At 49.7% G+C, this 26,168-nt stretch overlaps 1 protein-coding gene across 2 annotated transcripts in view; it reads right to left on the bottom strand.

The window, feature by feature from the left end:
• DNAH17 (dynein axonemal heavy chain 17) overlaps positions 1 to 26,168 on the bottom strand; it is a 14,992,541-nt gene that overhangs the window by 10,904,585 nt on the left and 4,061,788 nt on the right. For both annotated transcript variants that reach the window (XM_085617470.1, XM_085617471.1), the window contains one exon: positions 8,589 to 8,705. In XM_085617470.1, the coding sequence (XP_085473596.1) occupies positions 8,589 to 8,705 (117 nt within the window). The remainder of the gene's footprint in view (positions 1 to 8,588; positions 8,706 to 26,168) is intronic.

Genomic DNA, 26,168 nt, shown 5'->3' with positions numbered 1-26,168 from the left:
CCGCGTCTGTCCGGTTGCTTGCCCGTTGGCTAGCGGCCTTTGTGACGACACACCTTGAAATCTTCACCGCTGGTTTGGCTCCTCCAGACTGGCTCCCGCTTCTTTGCAAAAGAGAAGCACCCCAGACCTTCCTGGTCTGCACCAGAAGCAAGTCCTCCGTTCTTCGTGGGTTCCGCTTGCCATGACTTGGTGAGTCCTAGTTCGACTTCGACGCCGCCGACAGCAAGAGCCTTCGTGGGACAGCTCGCCTCCTGGTCCTGGTCGTCCTCGACGTCTCCTGGTACCCGTGGCTGCAGCGACAAGCTTCACCTTTCACCTGCAATCTTCACGACATCGCCTGGTTCCTTCCTGGTTCCACGTGGTCACTGGCTAGTGACCTTGACTCTGTCCCTTCTGCTTGCAGATATCCTCTCTTCTTGATCCCAGCCTTGGGATCCACCGGACACTCTTCACTGACTGCCTGTCAGCAACTTTCCTTCAGGCATCCATAGAAGTCCACGACGAAACCCGACGCAAGTTCACACCTATGCACCCGCAGCCCGTGGGCTAGGTAACTTGGGTACTTCGGTGCTCACAAGGGTAGTGACTATCCTAGGGTCTAGTTTCCGAGTCTCGACTCTTTAGCTGCTTCAGAAGTGTCCTTAAACTGTTAATTTCTAACTGCTAGTAAGAGTAAGTTACTTACCTGTAATCCTAGTTCTCTTCCAGGGGTATCCTCATCAAAGTCATAAGCACTGAATATTCCCGCCCATGTGCGGGGACCCCGGAAATAATAAAATCATATATGTAAAAAACATACATATATACAGCTCTGTATATGTATAAACATATATTATTTTTTCCCCAAGCAAATGCAGCCCCTAAAAAAGAAGGCTAGGCAATGTATAAATACACATCCAATAATACATATAGGTATAATAAAACACCTAAATCTCTTTTTTTTTTTTTTTAATGAGGTAAACACTCATGAGAAAGCAAAAAAAGAGAAAACTGTGGGAAACACATATCCACAACACATTGCTAGCCTGCAGGCTGCATTGCAATACAATACCATAGAGACTGAAAAGCCCTGTATAGGTAAAAACTGGCACCGCGCCTTTAAGGCAGCCCTGGCTTCCATATCCCATCATGCCTCAGGGGTGACAGTTAGGTCAGTTGTTCTTTGCGGGACCGTAGTCCTAAACACAAAGATATATCCTTTCCATAATGAATAATACACTTCTTCTCATTTGCCTGGGGAGGTGGGTGGGTTGCTTATGACTTTGATGAGGATACCCCTGGAAGAGAACTAGGATTACAGGTAAGTAACTTACCCTTCTCTTCCAGGGGATCCTCATCAATAGTCATAAGCACTGAATAGAGTAGCAAGCTCACCTTCCGCCTGCAGGCAAATGAAAAAAGATTGTACCACACATGGAGAAAGAAAATCATGAAAATGATTATGTATGGAACAGATTCCTCAAGGAGGCTTGTCCTACTTGAGTGTCTGCTCTGGTGTCCGAATCCAGACAATAGTGTCTGGTAAAGGTGTGGACAGATCTCCAAGTGGCTGCCTTGCAGATCTCGGAGAGTGGGACATTATTGAGAAAAGCAGCGGTAGCCGCTTTTCCTCTTGTTGAATGCGCTCTAGGGCGCGCCCCCAATGGTTTCTGAGCCAGTTGGTAGGCCAATGTAATACTTGAAACAATCCACCTAGCAATGGAACGTTTGGAAGCAGCAACGCCCATACGGACAACCCCGTAGTTCACAAACAGTTGATCAGATTTCCTGACATTCTTGGTCCTATCTAGATAGAATTTTAGGACCCTTTTGACATCTAAAGAATGCAACGCCCTCTCTGCCGGAGAGGAGGGGTTGGGAAAAAAGGTTGGCAAGGAGATGGCTTGGTTTACATGAAAGTCCGATACCACCTTAGGCAGGAATGAAGGATGAGTCCTCATCACTACCCTATTGAGATGAAACGTAGTGTAGGGTTCTTTAGAACAGAGGGCCTGTATCTCACTGACCCTCCGTGCTGAAGTGATGGCTATTAAAAAGGCTGTCTTCCATGTGAGGTGCTGTAAGCTAGCCTTATGAATAGGCTCAAAGGGAGAACCCATGAGCCTTGACAGAACCAAGTTTAGCTCCCAGGAAGGAGAGGGAGGTCTAACAGGGGGATAGACTTTCTTGAGACCTTGCAAGAAATCCTTCACCACCTGCAACTTAAAAAATGACTGCTGTGAAGGCGAACGCCTGTATGCTGTTATGGCTGCTAGGTGAACCTTTATGGATGAAAATTTCAACCCTGCCCTCGCTAAATGAAGAAGATAGGGCAAAATTACATCCTCCTGGCATTTTGTTGGATCATAATGATGCTGAGCACACCAAATGTAAAATCTTTTCCACTTACAAAAGTAGGAATGTCTTGTCGAAGGCCTCCTGGCTTCCTTAAGTATGGACATACACTCTTGAGGGAGGTTCAGATGTCCATACTGGAGGACTTCAGGAGCCATGCTGTTAAGCTCAGCGAGGGAAGGCTGAGATGGTAAATCTTCCCCTGCATCTTGGATAACAAGTCCGGCCTGCACGGCAGCCGTTTGTGGGGGCGGATCGACATGTGCAGGAGATCCGTGTACCACCACTGCCTCGGCCAGTCCGGTGCTATGAGGATCATCTTGGCAGATGAATTCTGCAGCTTGGTCACCACCTTGGGGATTAGTGGGAGAGGCGGAAAAGCGTACACAAATGTCATTGACCAATTGATCAAAAGGGCATTCCCGAGGGATCCTGGTCGATGGTATCTTGAGGCGAAGCCTCGGCATTTTGTGTTGTGCTCGTCTGCGAAGAGGTCCACTTGCGGACGCCCCCATTCCCTGAAGATGTCTTCTAACACCTCGTCGTTTATTACCCAGTCTTCTGGTTCTTGAAAATGACGACTGAGTAAGTCCGCTTGCACGTTGAGTTCTCCTGGTAGGTGCACCGCTTTCAAAGAGATGTTCCTTGCTAGGATCCAGTGCCACAGGGACTGAGCTTCCAGCGAGTGCGTCCTGGATCGAGTACCTCCCTGTTTGTTCAGGTAGTACATTGTGGTGGTATTGTCCGTCTGTACTAGAATGGTACTCGTCGTGATCGCAGGCAGGAACGCTTTGAGGGCTAGGTGGACTGCCCTGAGCTCCAGCATGTTGATGTGGTACAACTGCTCGCTACTGGACCACCGTCCCTGAGTTTGCAGAGACCCGAAATGTGCACCCCACACTTGAAGGGATGCGTCGGTGATTAAGGTCTGAGTTGGGGGCTCTTGATGGAAGGGGATCCCCACTTGTAGATTCAGTGGCTTCAGCCACCACTTGACTGACTGCCTGGCCGCTGAGGAAAGGCAAACTTTTTCTTCCCACAGGGAGTTCCTTTGATCCCATTTGTCCTCGAGATCTTGCTGTAGAGGACGCATCCTTAGCCTGGCATTGGGCACTAGGAAAATGCAGGATGCCATGGCCCCCAGCAGAGATGAGATTTGTCTTGCCGACGACAGATTGTTGGATAGAATCTGCCTGCCCTTGAGGATAATGGATGACTGTCTTTCCTCCGAAGGAAACACTTTTCCTACTACGGAGTCTATAGTTGCACCCAGGTAGTGGATCCTATGTGTTGGTGAAAAATTGGACTTTTTGGCATTCACTCTGAGACCCAACTTGCGACATAAGTTCAGGCAAAGCGACAGCTGCGATCGAACACTCTGAGGCGATGGTCCCTTTATTAGCCAGTCGTCTAGGTAGGGGTAGACGAAGACTCCTGCCCGCCTCAGAGCAGCCGCTACTACTGCCACGCATTTTGTGAATACTCGAGGGGCTGACTTCAGGCCAAATGGAAGAACTTTGAACTGATAGTGAGAGTTCCCCACCGCAAACCTGAGAAATTTCCGATGATTCCGTTGGATGGGAATATGGAAATATGCGTCCTGAAGGTCCAGCGAACATGTCCAATCGCCCAACCGGAGATGAGGATATATTTGGTGGAGCGCCAGCATGCGAAATTTTTCCTTCCTTCTGTGTTTGTTCAGTATCCGTAGATCCAAAATGGGTCTGAACTCTACCTTCGCACTCCTTTTTTGAATCAGAAAGTATCTGGAGTAAACTCCCTTTCCTCTTTGGTTTTTGGGTACTTTTTCTATTGCAGATTTGAGCAGAAGAGACGCCACCTCTTCCCTGAGCTGCGTTAGATGCTGGGCCGAATGAACAGGAGGAATCGATGGAGGGTGGCTTCGGAAACGAAGCGAGTACCCATGCCGCAGTATATTGAGAACCCACTTGTCCTTTGTGATGGATTGCCACTCTGGAAGATGATGCACAACACTTCCTCCCACCGGAGCGGTGGACAGCATCGGAGGAAGCGGTTCCTCATTGCTGCCCTGGGGCCTTGTTTCCAGCGTTTGACTGCCTGTTGTTACCGCGTCCCCTGGATGGTCTGCGGGACTGGTACTGCTGCTTCTTTTGACCTTGCTGGTCCTGGTTCTTCTGCCACTGAGGGGTTTGAACCCTCTGTTGGTAGCTACGCCTGTCATTTCCCCTGCGGCGTCGAAACTCTTTCCTCTTTTCAAGCCCCACGGCTTTCATGGTCTCCAGTTCTGCTTTCATACGGGCCATCTCTTCGTCCGCATGAGACCCAAAAAGTGAATTGCCCGAAAAAGGCAGATTTAGAATTCTCGCCTGCGCTTCCGGCTTCAAGGCCGTCAACCTGAGCCAAGATGATCTTCTGCCTGTGATTCCATGGGTATATGAATGTGCTGCTAGTGTTGCCCCATCTGCCGCTGCACTTATGACCTGGTTAGAAACCAGACTCCCCTCGTGCAAAATTTCTTCAAAGTCCCGTCTATCCTCTGATGGAACTTTTTCAATGAACCTCTGGAGAGAGTCCCATAAAGATCTATCATAGCGCCCCAGAAGCGCTGAGGCACTGGCCACCTTTAGGCTAGAAGATGCCGAACCGCAAACTCTCCTCCCCCAAGAGTCTTGCGTCTTACTGTCTTTATCTGGGGGCACCGTTGAAGACCCCGCTACTGCATGCCTCTTTCTAGCAGCAGCAGTGATGACAGAGTCCGGTGGAGGATCTGATCTTAGGAACAGAGGATCTTCCGGGGCAGGACGGTACTTCTTCAGAATCCGCGCCGGTGCAGATTTGGTGGTCGCTGGCGTGAGAAAAATATCCATTACTGGTTGCAGCAAACCAGGGACTAACGGCAACAGTGGACGTGACACTGCTCGTTCATGAAGAGTTCCAAAGATTATGGAGGAGGTGATCTCCTGAACCGGCATAGGGATATTTAATTTTGTAGCTCCTCTACACAATACTTCCTGAAAAGTAGAGATATCATCCACCGGAGATACCCTGGAGGGTGGTGTCTCCGAGAGTGTCGGCGAATAATCCCTTCTGGATGATCTAGTTGATGGGGAGGAAGAAGGGGTCCTACGGCGCCTTCTCTCCGATCTGGTCGACTCTCTCCTGTGGGAGGAGGATCTGGATCGCCTCCTTGGTGTTCGAGAGCGACGTCGAGAATCTCTTCCCCGAGAACGTGATCTGACCGGTCTCGCTGGGAAGTCCATGTCTCTTAACCTTGTTAGTGAGGCCTTGACTGCGTGAGACATAGCCAAGTCCTGAGGTATCTCTCTTGCGGGACTTTGAGGTACAGCATGTCCCTCTTCCAGCGGACTAATTTCTCTTGCAGGCACTGGAGATTGATTCACAATTTCCGGTGACTCGGACTTTGAACTCGAGCCCTCCGATCCTGATGGCGAGAGAGATATAAGACGTGGTGATTCAGTTGTATATACCAGTCTATGAGGGGATTTGCGCCTTGAAACTGGCCGGATCGTAAGGCGAACATGCGACTCCTCCTGAGTACCCTCTGCAGAGGACCGCCTCGACGGCGATAGGTCCATCACCGGAGACCTGGGACTTGACTCCTCGAGGATCAATGGAGATTTTTCTTGCCTCGACGTCGAGAACCTCGTCGTCGACGGAGGACTTGGTCTGAACGGAGGTCTAGACCCCGACGGGGAATCTCGCCTCGACGTTATGGACTTCTCCAAAGCCTTGGAGACCTGCAAGGACGGAGGCACCTGCCTCGACGTCGACTCCGACGGAGGCACCTGCCTCGACGTCGACTCCGACGAAGGCTCCTGCCTCGACGTCGGTCTTGACGGAGGCGCCTGCCTCGACGTCGAATGCTCCGACGACGAATGCCTCGACGTCGCCATTCTCTTCGCCGACGATCGATCTTTCCTCGACGGCGAACTTGGTCTTGACGATGATCTTGGTCTCGACGTCGACGTAGACTTCGGAGTCGAACGCCTACGAACCTCTCGCGACGTCGACTGTCTCGCAGTTCTCGACGCCGAATGATGTCCTTCCTTCGACGTCGAGCGATGTCTCTGTTTCGACGTCGGTCGACCTTCCCTTGACGTCGAAAGATGCCTTTTAGACGTTGACCTGTGACGCCGATCCTTCGACGCCGATCTCTTAGACGTCGAAGTCGTCGACGACGAACGCATCCGCTTCGCCGCTGTTTCTAAAGTCGACGACGATTTTCTTTTTGCAGCATGACTACCCCTGGACTCCTCACCTCTCAGCGACGATCCCGCCGCTGGAGTCTTCGACGCCGAGCCCGACGCCGATGGGGAGCAAACAGGGACCAGCTGCCTCGACGTCGACCGTTCTGACAAGCCGTAGAGTCTAATCCTCTCTCTCTCCTTTAAAGTCCTTTTAGAAAGGTCTTTACAATGATGACATGTTGCTGGAGAGTGAGAATCCGGCAGGCAGACAATACACACGTCATGTGTGTCTGAAGAGGCCTTCTTTTTTCCACAAGATGGACATGGAATAAATAAAGAAGGCATATTTCTGACAAAAATAGCAGAAAAAACGTCAGAAAAATACTGGATACTGACTTCTTCTCAGATATTAATAAGAGGAAGTCCAAAAAATTGCTATAATGCAAATAATTCTTGACTAAAAAGTCAAAAAGAAGAGAGCTGAATTCCAGGGTCCTGACTGAAGGAGCCGGAAAGAACAACTGACCTAACTGTCACCCCTGAGGCCTGATGGGATATGGAAGCCAGGGCTGCCTTAAAGGCACGGTGCCAGTTTTTACCTATACAGGGCTTTTCAGTCTCTATGGTATTGTATTGCAATGCAGCCTGCAGGCTAGCAATGTGTTGTGGATATGTGTTTCCCACAGTTTTCTCTTTTTTTGCTTTCTCGTGAGTGTTTACCTCATTAAAAAAAAAAAAATTTAAAAAAGAGATTTAGGTGTTTTATTATACCTATATGTATTATTGGATGTGTATTTATACATTGCCTAGCCTTCTTTTTTAGGGGCTGCATTTGCTTGGGGAAAAAATAATATATGTTTATACATATACAGAGCTGTATATATGTATGTTTTTTACATATATGATTTTATTATTTCCATGGTCCCCGCACATGGGCGGGAATATTCAGTGCTTATGACTATTGATGAGGATCCCCTGGAAGAGAATTCTATTGACTTTTACGCATTAGGCGTGAGTGTTTCCACTCTGCACCCGAATCCCGTGGGCCTCCCACTTCCTAACTGTTGCTAGTGTAGTGTAGCCCCAGCGATTCCCTAGGCCTAGGCCTATCCTATTTCCGTGACAGTGGTCCTTATACCACTTCTTTAGTATATGGTTTGCGTGGCCCCTAGGGCCTAACTGTATTACTTACCTGTGTGACTTAATGTATGCATAAATAAGACTGTGTTGTACTTACCTCTAATCTCATAAAGAGTGCTGAGGGTTTGACTAGAATAAATACACTTTATTTTATATATATATCTGTTGTGGTGTCCTTTCATTTGGTATTCAAGGGATTATATATGGTATCACAGCTGGCTTCACATGCCATTCAGAGTTTAGCCTAAGACTGCTCTTGTCCATGCTACCACTAGGATAGCTGGTCTATAAGGTTGACTTTACAACCAATCACCATAAGGGTTGTTTGGACTGATATAAGGTGTACACTAGAACTAGTGACATCATACATCAGGCCAACTTCTCACACTCACACGTTAAAGGACCTACACAACTTAAGCCCCACCTACCTGAACAGCTGCATCTCCTTCCACCCACCCAGACACCTTTGCAGGACTCATATTTACACACATCCCATACACAGAACCAGATCTGGATGTTGGTTGTGCTCTTACTTCACTACTAAGGCATGGCACTGCCTCCCACTCCATATTAGAGCCTCCTCCTCTCTCCTTGAATTTCACAAGAAGCTGAAGACCTGGCTTTCTAATTAACCATCTTACCAAAGACATTGCTAGTTACAAATACCTGCTCAGTGCCAGGATACCCTCACAGTTTATAATGCACTGTACAAATACACATAACAATAACATAACAATGTGCAGGTATGCAACTATCATGCTCAAGAAAAGAGATATGGTTTGATATAGATTGCTGTGTCTTCGAAAAACAACCCCCAAGATGGTCTTGGTAAATAAGAGGCGCCTGTGCACCTTGTTCAAAACTGAGAAAAAGAGTGTCATTGAATTAACGTCTGTATTTAAGGTAACACAAACAAAAACCTACCTCAAGCTGCTGAGCTTTCCTGCGAATTATGGCAACTTCATTAGACTGCAATGGAGCAACATTCTGCTTTGTCCTCATAGCAATCTTCTTGGTGCTGTTCCACTGCTCAGGTAGGTCCTGCCAAAAAACAAGAAATATGGGCATACTGAATCTTCATTTTTAAACTATGCTTACTGGGCATCAACCAACAAGTATGCACACTTTTCATCGAATTCCGTTTCTAATAATTATACTTATACATTATAACACTTGCTTTTAATATTTAAAATGAGAGAAGCACATTGTTTTAATAGGCTACTGCCTGAAAGTAAAGAAAGGATCCCAATGTACTTACATTAGTAATGTTTTTTATATTAGAGACTTTATCTAGTCACAGATTCCTCACCTTTTGAACATTCCTTAGGTGTCATGCTGAATTCAGAAACTTTTCAGCTGTACCTCTGCACACCGGTAGGTGGTGCTGTGCAGCTCCGCAATGACGCTTTTTTTACGCCTGGAAAAGACTTGCGGGGTAGGTGCCATTCCCACATGCTGATGCCAATGCTTTCAAAGCTGTCCACACCCCCAGACGCAGTGCCCTAATAGGAAAGTGGTTGTGATCAGTGTGCAGATTCCTGGACTTGGGATCTTGTTACTGAATGGGGATGATGGAATTGTCGGCAAGGAACCTGCATCTAGATTGAGCCTTTACCAGAAAGAGCAATACCAAAGGTAAATAACAGGACCGGGTCTTAAGGTGAGCACAGGGGAGGGGGGAGACACAAGGCAGTGCCAATCCTACACCACCAACAGCAGAGGGTCGGCTGGATGCACGGTGCCCATCAGCATTCGGCACCCAATTCTCTGCAAAGGGGAATCTCAGTAGCACAAAGAGGGTCCAGGCCCGGACCTGGAGGCTTGATGACGGTGACCATCGGCTGGACAGGTAAGTTGGGATGTCAAGGGAGGTCTGGGCACCGTCAGTTGAGTTTCCCAAGGCTGGGACCATTTGGTGTTGAATTTTCTTGGTCGGAGCCCGTCGCGGTCGGGAGGACCCTTTGTGTAGAGGCTACAGGTGACTTTGCGTAGTCAGGAGAGGTCAGCCACTAATGGAGTCAGATTCTGGATCACTGCGGGAATGTCACTGGATAGGTGAGCCACTCAAACTCCGGCCCTGGGCATCAGGTGCAGAGTGGGTAGGGGTTGCAGATCTGCATGGATCCGGATTCTCTAAAGTTGGAGTTTTCAGGACAGGGACACTGTCCTTGGGAGATCTGGTCTATGTTGAAGATTGGCAGTTTTCCTGGGGTTCTTGGAAGTCACTGGCCACTGGACAGGCATTGTTCTCTTCGCAGGATCTTTGAGCAGGAGACAGGTCGGTAGGGCTGGGGCCACATCATTAGTCGTCTTCAAGGCTCGGTTGCATGGTGTCTTCTTCCTCCTTTTCTTCTTAGGTTGCAGGAATCTGAGGATCAAGGTTCAGAGGTGCTACTAAAGCACAAGTTACTTACTTTCGGTAATGATATATCTGTAAGAAACATTAGTTAGTTATAGATTCCTTACCTTAGAATTACCCCCAGGCGTCAGACTGGATCCGGAAAGTTTTTTTGTCAGCAGTACCTCTGAGCGTCGGAAGGTGGCATCAGTCGGCTTAGTGTCCGTCATCGGCGTCTTGGTTGCCGGGATGACGTCGCGGCAGCTACTTAGACGCTGCCCTCGCGCAATGACATCAGTTCTTTACACGACTTTCTGCGCCAGAAACGCAGAGCCATGCAAAACAATGACCATTGGTGCACAAAACTAGGGCCCTGAAAGGATGTCCTTAACCCTAGAAATCAGTTCGCAGAACGGGGAGGATGGGTGGGGCAGTAAGGAATCTATAACTAACTAATGTTTCTCACAGATATATCGTTACAGAAGGTAAGTATTTTGTGCACCTGAAAGAAACATGTTAGTTATAGATTCCTTACCATAGATACCCCAGCAATACCAACCCCGGTGGTGGGTCTGCGAACCAAGATCACACCAGAAAATCCTGGAGAACAGAACGGCCAAAGAAGTCGTCTATCCGGACTTGGCTTTCCAAGCAGTAGTGTTTGGTGAACGTGTGCAGCAATGTCTACGTGGCTGCCTGACAGATGTCATTCAGAGGCACTCCCCTACCCAAGGCAGTAGTGGCTGCCGTCGTCCTGGTGGAATGAGCGCGTAGCCCAACTGGAGGCTCCTTTTTAGCTAGAGAGTAACAAGCCTTAATACACAACACAACCCATCAAGAAATCGTGCATTTGTGTACGGCCCGACCCTTCTTTGCACCCACGTAACCAACAAAAAATGTATCATCCACCCGGAACTGCTTCGTGCGATCCAGATAGAAAGATAGCGCACGTTTTGGGTCCAGACGGTGGAGCCTCTCGTCTTCCTTTGAAGGATGCGGAGGCCGAAAGAAGGTGGGCAATGTAATGGTTTGCCCGATGTAGAAGGCAGTGACCACCTTAGGACGAAAGGATGGACGGGTCCTGAGTACCAACTTGTCCGGATGAACAGACAAGAAAGGAGGTTTTGAAGAAAGAGCCTGGAGCTCACTCATCCTTCTAGCAGAAGTGATGGCTACCAGGAAAGCAGTCGTCGTAAAGAACAGTTTTGGAGCATAATGAAAGGGATTGGAGGAAAAAGATGTGTTAAGCCTTTTAAGAAACGGTTAACTACCGGGTACCTGAAAAGAGAAGGCTGATCTGGCAGCCTAAGGAAGGCAGAGATGGCTGAAAGGTAGCCCTTGATAGTGCCCAGAGCAGCACCCTGCTGGGCTAAAGAGAGATGGGTATGTCAGAAAGAGGGGCAGAAAGGGGATCCACAGCCTTTGCTGTTCACCATGCCACAAATTTGTTCCACCTGCAGGTGTATACCGTCTTTGAGGAGGGACGCCTGGCTGCCAAGATTACGACACAGAATTCGGGAGGCAGGTCAAAAGACGTCAACTGCTGCTGCTCAATCTCCACGCAGGGAGGTAGAGACTGGACAGGTTCAGCTTCAGGACCGTCCCCTGCTGCTGCAACAGAAGATCCTCCCGAAGAGGCAGTCTGATCAGAGGATCAAAGGCCATGTTGAGCAGCTCAGGATACCAGACTCTTCGTGCCCAATCCGTAGCCATAAGAATGACTTGGGCCCGGTCATGCCTGATCTTCTTCAGCATACTGGACAGAAGTGGTATAGGCGGAAAGGCGTACAACAGATCTCAACTCTACTCACGATCAAAAGAGTCGCTGAGCGAGTGCCGCCTTGGAAATTCCAACGCGCAGAATTGCTGACATTGCACGTTCTCTACGGTGGCGAATAGATCTAACCAAGGCTCTCCCCACTGTCGAAAGAGACCTTGCACCACCTTTGAATAAAGACGCCATTCGTGATTCATCATGCACGTGCGGCTGAGTTCGTCTGCCCTGGCGCTCAGAGAACCTGCCAGGTGTTGAACCACCAAGGAAGTGCTTTGATGTTCCAGCCATGTCCAGAGGCGGAGGGCCTCCTGACATAGGGTCCACGACCCCACCCTGCCCTGTTTGTTGCAATAGCACATGGCGGTGGTGTTGTCCGTGAACACCTGCACTACTCTTCCCTGGACAGAGGAAAGGAATGCCTTCAGTGCAAGACGAATCGGCCAGAGCTCCAGAAGGTTGATGTGAAACCCGGACTCCGCCGGAGAACAGAGGCCTCTGATCTTCTCCTCTCCCATGTGGCCGCCCTATCTCAAAAGGGAGCCATCCGTCACCACAGTGTGGTCTGGTTGGGGAAGGGAGAGGGATCTGCCATTGACCCAATCCTGGTTCGCAAGCCACCACAGCAGTTGTTGAGCAGTGCCCTCCGACATCTGGACGCAATTAGACAGATTCCCCTGATGCTCCGCCCACTGGAACTTCAGGTCCCACTGCAGAGCCCACATATGCCACCTGGCATGATCTAACAGCAGGATGCAGGAGGCCATGAGCCCCAGCAGCCTCAGGGTCATTCTGACCGAAACCCAGAACAGAGGCTGAAAGATCGGAATCATAGCCCGAATATCCCGAACTCGCTGTTCGGGAGGATAGACTCGAAACCGCTTTGTGTCCAAAACCACTCCAATGAAGAGGAGCTTCTGAGAGGAAATCAGGTGCGACTTTGGCACATTGTTGAGAACCCCAGCCAATGCAGGAGGTCGGCCGTAGTCTGGAGGTGGGAGACGACTACCTGGGGCAAGTCCGCCTTCAACAGCCAGTCGTCGAGATAGGGGAAGAATGAAACCCCTGACCTGCGCAGATGGGCTGCGACCACCGCCATCACTTTCGTGAACACCCGAGGGGCGCTGGTAAGGCCAAAAGGGAGCACGGTGAACTGAAAGTGCTCGTGGCCTACCGTGAACCGCAGTTAACGCCGGTGGGCCGGCTGGACGGGGATGTGAAAATAAGCGTCCTGCAAGTCCAACGCTACCATCCAGTCTTGCAGGTCGAGGGCAGACAAGACCTGAGCAAACGTCAACATCTTGAACTTCTACTTCTGGAGGAAACGATTGACGTCCCTGAGGTCCAAGATAGGACGCAGGCCATTGTCTTTCTTGGGAACCAGAAAGTAGTGGGAGTAACAACCATGACCTACTTCTGGGACAGGAACGGGCTCAATGGCTCCCTTGGCCAAGAGAGCCGTAACTTTCTGCTGGAGAAGGGCCAGATGATACTCCAACATGCGGCGGTATCGCGGTGGCATGGCTGGAGGAGAGTAGCCCATTTAAGACTATTTGCAAAACCCACCTGTCCGAAGTGATGGTACGCCAGTGGGGAAGGCAATGGCGAATCCTGCCATCCACTGGCGTTAGATGGGCCTGAAAGGTTGGACTAGGAGGGTTTGGAGGCTGCTGCAGAAGGGGGGTTGGTGGACTGGCCTGACCGCGGGCCCCCGTAACCTCGCTGTTTGTTTCCACATCCCCGGCCTCGTGAAGGTTGGGAAACTTGCTGCGGCCTGTGGCCCTGGGTTGGATGTAGTGGGGTACCCCTTCCGTAGGCACGAAAGGGAGGTAAAGCAGACTGCGCCAGACGTGAGGAGAGGCCCAAGGACTTGGCTGTAGTCCGTGAGTCCTTGAAGCGCTCTAGGGCGTTGTCTGCTTTGTCGCCAAAATGGCAACGGCCATCAAAGGGCATGTCTATCAAGGTATTCTGGACATCCCCTGAAAAGCCAGTGGACCTCATCCAGGCATAGCGACGAAGCGCTACCGACGTCGCAATGGTCCTGCCCAGAGAGTCGGCGGTGTCCAGCCCACAAGGGATCGTAAACTTTGCTGCATCTCTCCCGGCAGCGACAGCCTGGGAGAGCACTGCCCGGGCCTCCTCCTGACATTGAGGCAGGAATTGAGCCACCGTATCCCACACTGAGTGTGAATAACGGCCCAAGAGACCTGCAGTGTTTACAGACCGCAGTCCTAAGCTGGCGGAAGAGAACATTTTCTTTCCAAGATGGTCCAGCTTCTTGGATTCCCTTTCCGGTGGAGAGGTAGGGAAGGTGCTTTTGGAGGTGGAGGCTTGGACCACCAAGCTCTCTGGGGTGGAGTGTTGGGAGAGGAAAGTGGGGTCTCCCGGAGCCGGGCGGTGACGTCGGGTGAACATCCTGTCCACGGGAGCACCCGTGTTGGGCCTGCACCACGTGCCCAAAAGGACTTCAGTGAGGGCCTCATTAAACGGCAGCAGGGACTCCGAAGAGCTCGCTGCCGGTTTAAGTACCTCTGTCAGGAGGTTAGTCCTGACGGCCACCGTAGGAAGCTTGAGGTTGAGAGCCTCGGCCGCCCAACGTAACACCACAGCATATAACGCTCCCTCCTCCGTAGGCACGGTAGGAGAAGACAACATGCCAAGGTCGGGTGAAGTGTCAAGACCACTGGCATCCCCCAGTTCCTCTCGCCAGTCCTGCTCAGTATGTAGCTGGTCAGTTAAAGGGTCACCTGACCCCTCCCAGTCCTCCTCCTCATCCTCTGAGTGCCACTGTTGTTGGAAAGGGACCCACCAGGGCCCGGATCCGGAATTGGACGATGCCGGTCTGGCTCCGTGTCCATGGCGGGAATGAGGCCGGGGTTGACGCCGGCCGGGGATTCCACTGGCGCCGAATGCGGTAGTGGTGCCATAGGAAGCGGCGCTGGTGGAGGTGTAACGAGGTCAACCAGCGCCGATCCGGATCAAGGCTTGGATCCAAGAGGGGGCTGCGGCGCCTGGGCCGGAGACACCGGCAGTGAAGACCTAGAGAAGACCTATGCCCCCCAACTGAGTCCGCGGGGCCCGAAGGCTCGCCGGCAGGGTCGGTCCACCCAAACATGGTATGCATCGCCTCGTAGAACGTACGAAGCTGGGTGCGGGTTGCTCCTGGTCCCGGAAAGGGAGGGAAGCTCAGAGTCGACCCTTCGGGCACCGCACATGGAGCAGCAGGAGTGGCACCACCCGCATGCCTCGTCCGATCGGCCGACCGATGAGGAGAAGTCGAAGAGCGACGATGCTTCTTCGACTTCTTCTTATGCTTCGACTTACCCGACCCCAAGTGCGAAGACTTTAATGATTTCGAACAAGACTGGCGGTGGCTTCGCGACCAGTCCCTCGACCTCCCTCTCGACTGGGACCTCGGACTGTCGGCACTCAAGCAGCGTTCGGGACCGATACCGTAAAGCCTTTGTCCCCATCGATCGACAGCTGGAGAACGACGTGGGGTCGTGGTCGTGCTCCAGGCAAAAGAGGCACACGTGGTGCAGATCCGTCACCGACATCAGTTGGTTACAGGAACCGCAGGTCTTGAAACTGGGCATCCTTCGTGCACCTGTTTGGAGTCGGAGACTCAAAACAAGAAGTCGACAAAAGTCGAGAAAAATGTAGTCAAAAAATGACTGAGGTACCACTCTTCCCGGATCTGCGCTGGCTGGCGCGGAAAAAGAAAGAACTGACGTCAGCGCTTGAGGGCGGTGTCTAAGTAGTTACCGCAACCTCATCCCGGCGACCTCGGCAACGGATGTGGAGCCGACCGACGCCACCTTCAGACACGCAGAGGTACTGCTGACGAATAAACTTTCCACATCCAGTCTGACGCCTGGGGGTAATTCTAAGGTAAGGAATCTAAAACTAACGTGTTTCTTTCAGATTACTGAAATTAGGGGTGTTACAGGTACTGACAGGTAGTAACCAATGGGCTACTTTGCCTTTGGGGTGACTACACCCTTTGCATGTCCCTTCCCTTTGGGGAGGGGGCATCCCCTAACCTGATTGGTTAGAATTCTTCTTTTCAATTCCTAAGGAAGGGGTCACTTCAGCTCTGGCTGAAAGGGGACACACGTCTCCTGACTACTAATTTTCCCACCAACCTTGCACCCAACAGTGGGGCTTGGTCAGGGGGGCAGGGATCCCCACTAGCTGGAGAGGCCCTAGCTAGTATTACAAAGGGGAGGAAGCCTTTGAGGATCACTGCCCTGAATGCTGTTGCTGCTAGGGTGTAGATGTGACGCACCGCCACTGAAGCAGGCTTTGTTTCTGACCCACGAGAGCACAAGGGTTCTCACCTCAATGGGTCAGAAACATGGCTGCGTGTTGCAGGCTGGCGCAGACCAGTCAGCTGTACACTAGAGTGTTCATTGTTTTTCAGGGGGCATCTCTAAGATGCCCTTAGAGTGCATTTTACAATAAATCCAACACTGGCATCAGTGTGGGTTTATTGTGCTGAGAAGTTTGGTACCAGTATTCAGTAAAGCCATCATGGAGCTGTGGAGTTCATAATGACAACCTCCTAGCCAATGTACTCAATGTTGGTTCACTGCACTTACAATGTATAAGAAGGGACTCATACCTATGGTATAGTGTACCCTTCCTTGGGGCTATTAGGCCTGATCCAGGGGTGACTTACCTATGCCACAGGCAGTATTAATGGGCAAGGCACACAGGGATGTGCGCCTTGTAGATTCTTTAGTTTTGCCTGCACCTAAACACACAGTCTGCAATGGCAGTGTGTATGTGTTAGGTGAGTGGTCTTTGATGGTGGTACAGAACATGCTGCAGCCCTTAGAGACCTTTTCCGGTCACAAGGCCCTTGATGCCAGTGGCACCTTTAACAAGGGACTTACATGTGTGCCAATTGTGGAAACAAAAGTACAGTTGTGGGAAAGAAAACAGGTGCTGGGATCCTTATTGGTAACGTCCTTTAGTACAAGGCCGAAATCACTGTGTGCCTTCATAGCGCTGGCAATAGAACAAATGCGTCTTTAGCACGCAATCGTTCTGCAAGCAAGATGTTGCAAATGCAATAGGTCTCGTGTAAATATGAGTCCTATTGCATTTTAAGTGCTTGTTTTGTCCTATGATTGGCTGGGTGAATTTGCACTCTATTTTGCCTGACCTGTCCAGAACACATGCGCAATACAGTGGCTTATCTTATGCATGCGTCCAGCAGCCACCATGGATTTGCTATCATTTTCGCACTACAAGTCAGGGTAAGTGTGTATGAATAAGGAAGGCCAGCCCTTGCCGTAGGAGGAGCGGTGCGGTGTGTGCTACCTGTTACCCGGGCTGCGCCACTGCCCCCTCCCTCCACACCCATTGGTGACTGTTTTCTGTTAGGGCGGCTGGAGCAGACTGCCGTGTACCGTGCTTCTTTCACGGCTTGCTACAGGTGGCTGTTTCGGTGATGCTGCTGCTTGGTGCATTCACCGCCTTGTCACCAGGTGTCTCCTTGGGGGGCTCTGGCATCGGAGGCGGCTCTGTGGAGCACTTCCTCCCGGCGGGTATAAAGGTGACCGGGTGCGGTGTGCAGAGTTTGAGTGAATTTCAGATTGGCATCGTGGGAGCATCATATGTTACTGGTTGGGGGAACTTGGAGCCTGTGAATTTCTTAACTACTTTGTTAGTAGACAACCCTGTGACACCGGGAAACGATTTAAAGCCGATATTTAAAATTCCGACTCTGTAGCAGAAGTGTCGATGTTAACAGACGGAGTCAGACTTGCGCATTTAAGTAAAATAACCAAGAGACGCAGTGCATGAGGCGTGCCTTTTCTCCCTAATTGTTCCTGTCCTTAAAAACCCCAGAGCAGCCTAGGTGTATGCAGCACTGAACGATTTCCACCTTAATACTTTGTCTCTCCCCGGTGGGCATCTTTTTTCAGGGGGATAGGATAAGGCATCAACAGCCGAAGCTGCCTACTTTGGTATTGAGGAACTGAGGTTCGAGTCTTGGCCTCGGCTCAACACCCTCTAATTCTAGATGCATTTCGTAACTTCCCAGTGCCTAAATGCATTGTGTGTCCATGTAACTAACCGGTGCTCATGTTAAGCGCTGCAGTACCTTTGGGTCAAGTTTGCGGTATATATAACAAGCATTGGCAATGCCAATCGGTCTCGCCATTGGGATCTTATATGTATTTAGCTATGCAGCACATTAGCGGAGGGGGAGCGCGACACTCAGCATTTTAGCTGATATCTGCAGAGGGCTTCTACTGCCTCAAAATGCGCCTTCCTTATTCAAACGCACTTATCCTGACGTCTACTGCGAAAGGGATACAGCACCCACGCTAATGTGCTGCATAGCTAAATACATATAAGATCCTAATGGCGAGACCGATTGGCACTGCCAATGCTTGTTTTGTAATGGGATGACCACTGCTTCTTTGAAGCCTGAAGGCACAGTACCTTGGGAGAGAGAAAAATTCAAGAGGTCAAGGATAGTGTCTGGAAAAGCCAGATAGATGGATTTTAATATGTGGAGTGGGCATACCTCCTTGGGGGAACCTGATTTTACTTTGTTTACAAGATCAGAAAAAAAAATTCTATTTAGACTGGGGAAGGTGGTTAGAGAGGTAGAGTTGGAATATAAGAGGGTCTTCTACGCTACTATGGCTGGAGTCAATTGAGTCTTGGATTTTTATGATTTTTGCCACAAAGAAAAAGTTCAGATCATTACAAACGTTCTGTGAGGCAATGATGGAGGGGGTCACACATCGATAATTAGATCATTCTTTCACAATCCTGAAGATATCTTTTGACCTATTGTTTTGAATTGAGTACTTTGTTAGTGAAAAATAATCTCTTTGCCTCCAGGATGGCTTTTTTATAGGTCGTCAGGCACGCAATGTATTGCTCTTTATCCTGTGCTAGGTAGGTTTTATGCCATTTCCTTTCGGCTTGACGGACGTTGAGTTTCATAATTTTTAAATTAATAGTGAACCATTTAGATGCTTCATGTTGCCTTATGCGGGAGGTTTTTGTCTGGATAGGGGCATGGATATCTATAGCCTTCAGTTGCCAATTGGCAATCTCCCTCTCAAAACTATCTATGTTCTCCTGAATAGTGGGCTGCTTGTGGTTTAGCGTGTCCAAAATAGATTTCATATCAATGCGGTTCCAATTTCTGAAAGTACCTTTTAAATGAGGTGACCATTTAGGCAACAACTTATCTCCCAAAGTAAAGCTGATTTTATAATGGTCTGACCAAACGCAGGGGTAAATGGCTAAGTTATGGAGTGAAAGATTGATAGACCACACTTGATCAAGTGTATGGCCTTTGATGTTCTTGGGAGAGTGGATGTGTTAAATAAGATTTAAGCTAGCAAGGGACTCAGTTAGTTCCCAGGCTGACTTTCCCCCTTCCGCCTTGTTTACCCAGGCTTCAGACTGGATCCAGAATTGTTTTCTGAGCAGTACCCCTGCACGCCAGTAGGTGGCATTCTTCAGCTCCATATGGCGTTGGTGGCGCTGTCTGCCTCAGATGTGGAGTGTGCAGTTCCAATATAGGCACCACCACAGCCTGCAGAGATCGGGTTTTTTTTGTGTGACTTTCCACGTCAGGAGAGCAGAGCCATGAAGAACACTGATCACTGATGTGGAAAACTAGGGCACTAAAAGGGGAAGAACCTTGACCTTAGAAATCTGTTCGCAGAGCAAGGAGGATGGGTGTGGTGTGGTGGTAAGGAATCTGTTGCTTGATAGAGTCTCTACCAGAGAAGACATTACCAAATAATCATCTGATACAGGCTTCTAGCTGCAGATTCCTTACCTTAGAATAAATACCCAAGCACTATCTCCCGGAAGTGGGTCTGCGAAACAATTTCACACCTAAAAGTCCTGAAGGTCCAAATGGGCACAGTGCCCATCCCAATGGAACTGACTGTCCAGGCAGTAGTGTTTTGTGAAAGTGTGTACAGAGGCCACGGCAGGCAGATGTCGCAGCCTTGGCGCTGGGGGAAGGGACACGCAAACCCTCAAGGGGTTGCTTCTTGGCCAATGTGTAAAAAAACATACAGCCCATGATCCATCGGGCGATGGTCCATTTTTTGTACAGCCTTTGCCTTCTTTGCTCCGACATACCCCACAAAGAGTAGGTCGTCCACCCGTAACTTTGTCGTGCGGTCAAGGTGGAACAACAATGCTTTTTCGGGTCTAGCCAGTGGAGTTGCTCCTTCCCCTTAGAGGGATGTGGTGGAGCATAAAAAGGAGGCAGGGTGATGGACTGGTCTACATTAAAGGGAGTGATAACTTTTGGCAGGAAGTAGGCTCTAGTGTAAAGAACCAGCTTACCTGGGAAGATGTTCAGGTATAGAGGCTTAGATGACAAAGCCTGAAGCTCATTGTCCCACCGGGCAGATGTTGTCACTACTAGGAAGACCGTCTTGATGATAAGTAGCCTGAGAGGGCAGTTGTGTAGAGACTCAAAGGGAGTGCACATTAGAAAGGTGAGTATTAGATTAAGGTCCTACTGAGACACGATGAAGGGTGAAGGCGGAAACGTGTTTCAGACCTTTCACAACAGGGGATTCAAACAGGTATCTGGCAAACGCAGAAAGGCTGAGAAGGCAGAAATATAGCCTTTTAAGGTGTCAAAAGTAGAGTCCCGCTAGGCAAGAGAAAGAATAAAGAGAAAGACTTGAGAGAGGGGAGCAGAAGGAAAGTCAAAGTGTCTCTCTGCACACCATGCCACTACCTTGCCCCAACAGAAGGCATATACTGTCTAGGTAGAGGGACGCCTAGCTGCCCAGATAACATTACAGACTTTAGGCGAAGGTCAAAAGCAAAAAGCTATCAACTGTCACCCCTCAATGTCCATGCATGAAGGCAAAGTGTTGACAGGTTTGGGTGGAGCCACAAGAATATCTTGGACCTGATCATTCCTGATTTTCTGGAGTACTCTGGGTATGAGTGATATGAGAGGAAAGGCGTACAGGAGGTCTGAGACTCACTTGAGATGAAAAGCATATCAGAGCGAGAGCCGCCTTGGAAACTCGAGCACTCAAAACTGCAGACACTGCACATTCTTGGCAGTGGCAACCAGATCTTACTAAGGATCTCTCCATTCTTTAAAAAGACCTTGCAGCAACTCTGGATGGAGACTCCATTTTTATCCGCTAGGGATCTTCGCCTGAGTTTGTCAGAACTGGCCTTCAGAAAGGCCGCCTGGTATTGCACCACCAAGGATATGCCCTGCTGTTTCAGCCATGTCCAGAGCAACAGGGCCTCTTGACAAAGGGTCCACAACTCCACACATGCTGTTTGTTGCAGTGCCACATGGCAGTGATGTTGTCTGTGAAGAACAAGTTACTCACCTTCGGTAACGATGCATCTATAAGAGACATATATTAGTTATAGATTCCTTACCTTAGAATTACCCCCCATGCGTCAGACTGGATCCGGAGAGTTTTTTCCTCAGCAGTACCACTGCGTGTCAGTAGGTGGCATCAGTCGACTCCGCATCCGTGGTCAGCCTCGTGGTCGCCGTATTTCTCTTACAGATACATCTTTACCAAAAGTAAGTAACTTGTTCATCTGAAAGAGACTATTAGCTATAGATTCCTTACCCGTGGTTCATTCTTGCCTGCTTGCTGCTGCCACCAGTGCTACACAGGGGGACAGGACCACAAGTCCTAGCCCGCAACATACTACCACGTCGCGCCAGGAGGCACTTAAGATGCCGTCTGGCCTCTGGCAGCACAGGACACACGCGGGCAGGCCCGTCTGCACCCATCAGAGCCCAAAGGAGGCTGGGCTGGGCTAACGCCCTGATACCTGCTCTACCACTGTGCAAGCTCATACTTTTATCAACTGCCCTTCTAAGGATTAAGGTACTGTTTTTACCATTTAGATAGTGGTAATTTTGTTAAAACATCTATTTGGGACCTCTTATTTGAATTATTCCCGTGTGCCTTCCAATAGTCCCATAATGAGAAAGCGAAAGGCTAAGGCGGAGAGCACAAAAGCCACAAAGCAAAGGCTGGCGAAGAAGAGAAAAAAGGCCATGATTACCACTATGGGTTATAAAGAAGGGGGAGGGGAGGTACTTAAATGCATTGATAGTCTTTTGTCTGAATGTGAAGTTATCCTCAAATCTAACACATCTTGCCCCCCAGCACATAGCATGCGCCCCATATATAGTATCTTCAATGGCCGTAATTCACAACCTCCTAACTGCGAGAAAGACAGGAAAGCCCAGACAGCTGTCCACAGTCCTAGCTCGAATGTGGATGAAAATATAGCCACAGAGGGGGTAGTGCCAATATGACCTTTCTATATTTCAGTGTAGTAACAGCTACGCCCCACTCTTAGACAGGGTAGATACTTTGGACAAGTCCATCGAAACAAGAAGCGAGTTAAAAAAAGAGGAGCCCAAGATAAAAAGACGATGAAAGAGAAAGGCAAATTATATGATTAGTCCCGCCCCCGCACTAGGGGGAAAATTGACCATTGTAGAGAAATTATAGATACATAGACAATCGCCACGAGTAGTGACCTCCCTGTGCCGTGTTCATTACTAGTTCAGATATCGAATTTGACCAAAGAAATTAAAGCATTTAAGGTAGTTGTAGGTCATCTTTCTGAATCTTTCAATAGGGTGCACAATGAAGTTCAATCACTAAAAGTCAAACTAGGATCTAAACCCATTTCTATGGCACATGACTCGGGAGGGCTGCACAACAAACAACTACTGACGGGGAATCCCTCTGTCTCTACTAGTGTTGCTGGTGGCAGCAACACCAGCAGCACACATTTAGGAAGGGTTAACAGAGACCATAGTGTTCCAAATAGGCAGGGGGGTGATAAACCAAATAGGATGGTGCATCAAAATCCTCAAGTCTTAAGACTAGCAATGGCTCCACCAACAAGCATCCCATTCCCTCGAGCCTACAGGTACTCCTCACCTTATGGCAGTGGCACCACTCCAGCGCAGAAGCAGACAATACATCTGATTAATGTACCCAAGCCCGCACCTAGACCACGCATGGAGGATGTGGCTTCCCTTATTAATAAATCCTTCACTGGGACGATATCGTTGGGGCTAGAAGACATTCTATCTCGGGGGTTGACACAGATGTCATTGCTCTCATTCTAACTCACCAAGATCTGGTTGAGAGACAGATAACATCTTTTTGAAACAACTATTCGCTTTAAATATAGTCCTCCCCAAAGGAAACAGCGAACATCTCCCCAAAAGTTGTGCCGGCACTCTCCCCAGCCAATGGGGACTGCACACTGCCAGCACCGATAGAATGTATCAGCAACTCACTTATTACACTTTCTCCAAGTAATCCTTCAGTTAGATGAGGTTCATCTGATTGCATCCTGAGACAGCTTAATTCCGAACCCGGTCTCTTATCCCTGAACGTCGCACCGATTATTAATATACATCAAACGCCGCGCTCCATTTCTATACATGAACATCGCAGGGTTGAGAAATAGAGGCGAAGTTCCTGATTGGAATAAATTCATAGAAAAATAGGATATATGTGCCATTCTGGTAACCTGGTCAAGGAAGCCGCTTTTTCACCCTGGATATTTAAATGACTGCATTCCAGTTACCCAGGGTGCTAGGGGCGGTCCACTGGGGGGGGGCCTCACAATTTGGGTCAGACAAGCTATAGGTTTCAATATCTGAGTCTTAACCGTTGAATGCAATGACATTCTTGCAATCATGATGGCGCTTGGGCCACATGGTACTTGCGCCATTATGAATGTATATGCTAGAGGCTTGAGTGGGGAGCGGAGATCTGAAACCATCAATGGCTTGGGTGGACTCCTAGACACCCTCCCTGGATAAACTGGAGTAGTAGTAGTTGGTGATTTAAATACCACATTCAAACAGTTTGATAGTGAGGATAAAGACTTAGCGAGGGAAGAGGATGAACATTGGGGTGTCCCACTTCTGGAATTAAAGCACAAGTTACTTACCTTCGGTAACGATATATCTGTAAGAAACATTAGTAGTGATAGATTCCTTACGGCCCAAGAAAGTCCTTAGAACCACTTTGTCCGGATAGACAGAGAGAAAAGGAGGTTTAGAAGAAAGAGCATGGAGCTCACTCACTCTTCTGGCAGAGGTGATGGCCATCAGGAAAGTTGCCTTTAAAGTGAGAAGATGAAGAGGACAGTTGTGAAGTGGCTCAAAGGGAGCACACATCAGATATGTCAGAACCAGGTTCAAGTCCCACTGAGGCATTATGAAAGAAACAGTAGGGGAAAGATGAGTAATGCCTTTTAAGAATATATTTACAACAGGTGACTTGAAAAGGGAAGGCTGATCTGGAAGCCGTAAAAAAGCTGAAATGGCCGAGAGATAGCCCTTGATAGTGCCCAGAGCAGAGCCCTTCTGGGCCAAAGAAAGGAGGAATAGAAGGAACTCTGATAGAGGGGCAGAAAGGGGATCCACAGCCTTTGCTGTGCAACATGCCACAAACTTATTCCACTTGCAGGTGTATACCGTCTTAGTGGAGGGACGCCTGGCTGCCAAGATTACATCACAAACTTCGGGAGGCAGGTCAAAAGACGTCAACTGTCGCTGCTCAAACTCCATGCAAGGAGGTGGAGACAGGACAGGTTCGGGTGGAAGATCGTCCCCTGTTGCTGCGACAGAAGATCCTACTGAAGAGGCACTCAGATCGGGGGATCGATAGCCATGCTGAGTAGCTCGGGATACTGTACTCTTTGAGCCCAGTCCGGAACCACAAGAATGACTTGGGCCCAGTCGCGCTTGATCTTCTTCAGCACTCTGGGTAGAAGTGGTATATGCGGAAAGGCGAATAGTAGACCGCAACTCCACTTGCGACGAAAAGCATCGCCTAGCGGGTGAAGCCTTTGAAATTCCAACGCGCAGAACTGATAACATTGCGCGTTCTCTTTGGTGGCAAATAGATCTAACCAAGGCTCTCCCCACTGCTTGAAAGAGACCTTGCACTACGTCCGAGTGCAGACGCCATTCGTGATCCATCATGCACCGGCGGCTGAGTTTGTACACTCTGGCATTCAGAGAACCTGCCCTGATGTTCCAGCCATGTCCAGAGATGCAGAGCCACCTGACATATGGTCCACGGCCCCACCCCGCCCCGTTTGTTGCAGTACCACATGGCGGTGGTGTTGTCTGTGAACACCTGCACTACTCTCCCCTTGACAGAGAGAAGGAATGCTTTCAGTGCAAGTTGTATCGCCCGAAGCTCCAGAAGGTCGATATGGAGCCGGGACTCCGCCAGAGACCAGAGTCCTCTGATCTCCGCCTCTCCCATGTGGCCGTCCCATCCCAGAAGGGACGCATCCTTAACCACTGTGTGTTCTGGTTGGGGAAGGGAGAGAGATCTGCCATTGACCCAATCGCGATTTGTTAGCCACCACTGCAATTGTTGTGCAGTGCCCTCCGAGATCTGGACATGATCGGACAGGTTGCCCTGATGCTGTGCCCACTGGAACTTCATGTCCCACTGCAGAGCCCGTATATGCCATCTGGCACGATCCACCAACAGGATGCAGGAGGCCATTAGGCCCAGTAGCCGGAGGATCATCCTGACCGAAACCCAGGATAAAGGCTGAATGATCGGAATCATAGCCTGAATATCCCGGACTCACTGCTCGGGAGGATAAACCAAAAACTGCGCCGAATCCAGAACCACTCCGATGAAGAGGAGCTTCTGAGAGGGAATCAGGTGCGACTTCGGCATGTTGATGGAGAACCCCAGCAAATGCAGGAGGTCGGCCGTAGTCTGGAAGTGGGAGCCGACTACCTGGGGAGAGCCCGCCTTCAACAACCAGTCGTCGAGATAGGGGAAGACTATGATCTCCGCCATCACTTTTGTGAACGCCCAAGGGGCGCTGGTAAGGCCAAAAGGGAGCACGGTGAACTGAAAGTGCTTGTGGCCTACCGTGAACCACAGGTAACGCCGGTGGGCCGGTAGGACGGGGATATGAAAGTAAACGTCCTGCAAGTCCAACGCTACCATCCAATCTTGCGGGTCCAGGGCAGACAAGACCTGAGTAAGTGTGAGCATCTTGAACGTCTCCTTCCGGAGGAACCGATTGACGTTCCGAAGGTCTAAGATAGGACGCAGACCCTTGTCCTTCTTGGGGACCAGAAAGTAGTAGGAATAACAACCACAACCTACTTCTGGCCCAGGAACATGCTCGATGGCCCCCTTGGCCAAGAGGGCCGTGACTTCCTGCTGAAGAAGCACAAGATGGTCCCCCGACATGCGGTGGTATTGAGGTGGCATGGTTGGAGGGGAAGTCTCAAAGGGGAGGGAGTAGCCCCTTCGGACAATTTGCAGCACCCACTTGTCCGATGTGATGTGGACTGTTCCCATGAGGCACAGGGTCA

The sequence above is a fragment of the Triturus cristatus genome, chromosome 7, assembly GCF_964204655.1.
Source record: "Triturus cristatus chromosome 7, aTriCri1.1, whole genome shotgun sequence".
In the NCBI taxonomy this organism is placed as follows: Eukaryota; Metazoa; Chordata; class Amphibia; order Caudata; family Salamandridae; genus Triturus; species Triturus cristatus.
This window is presented reverse-complemented; position numbering and strand designations above follow the sequence as displayed.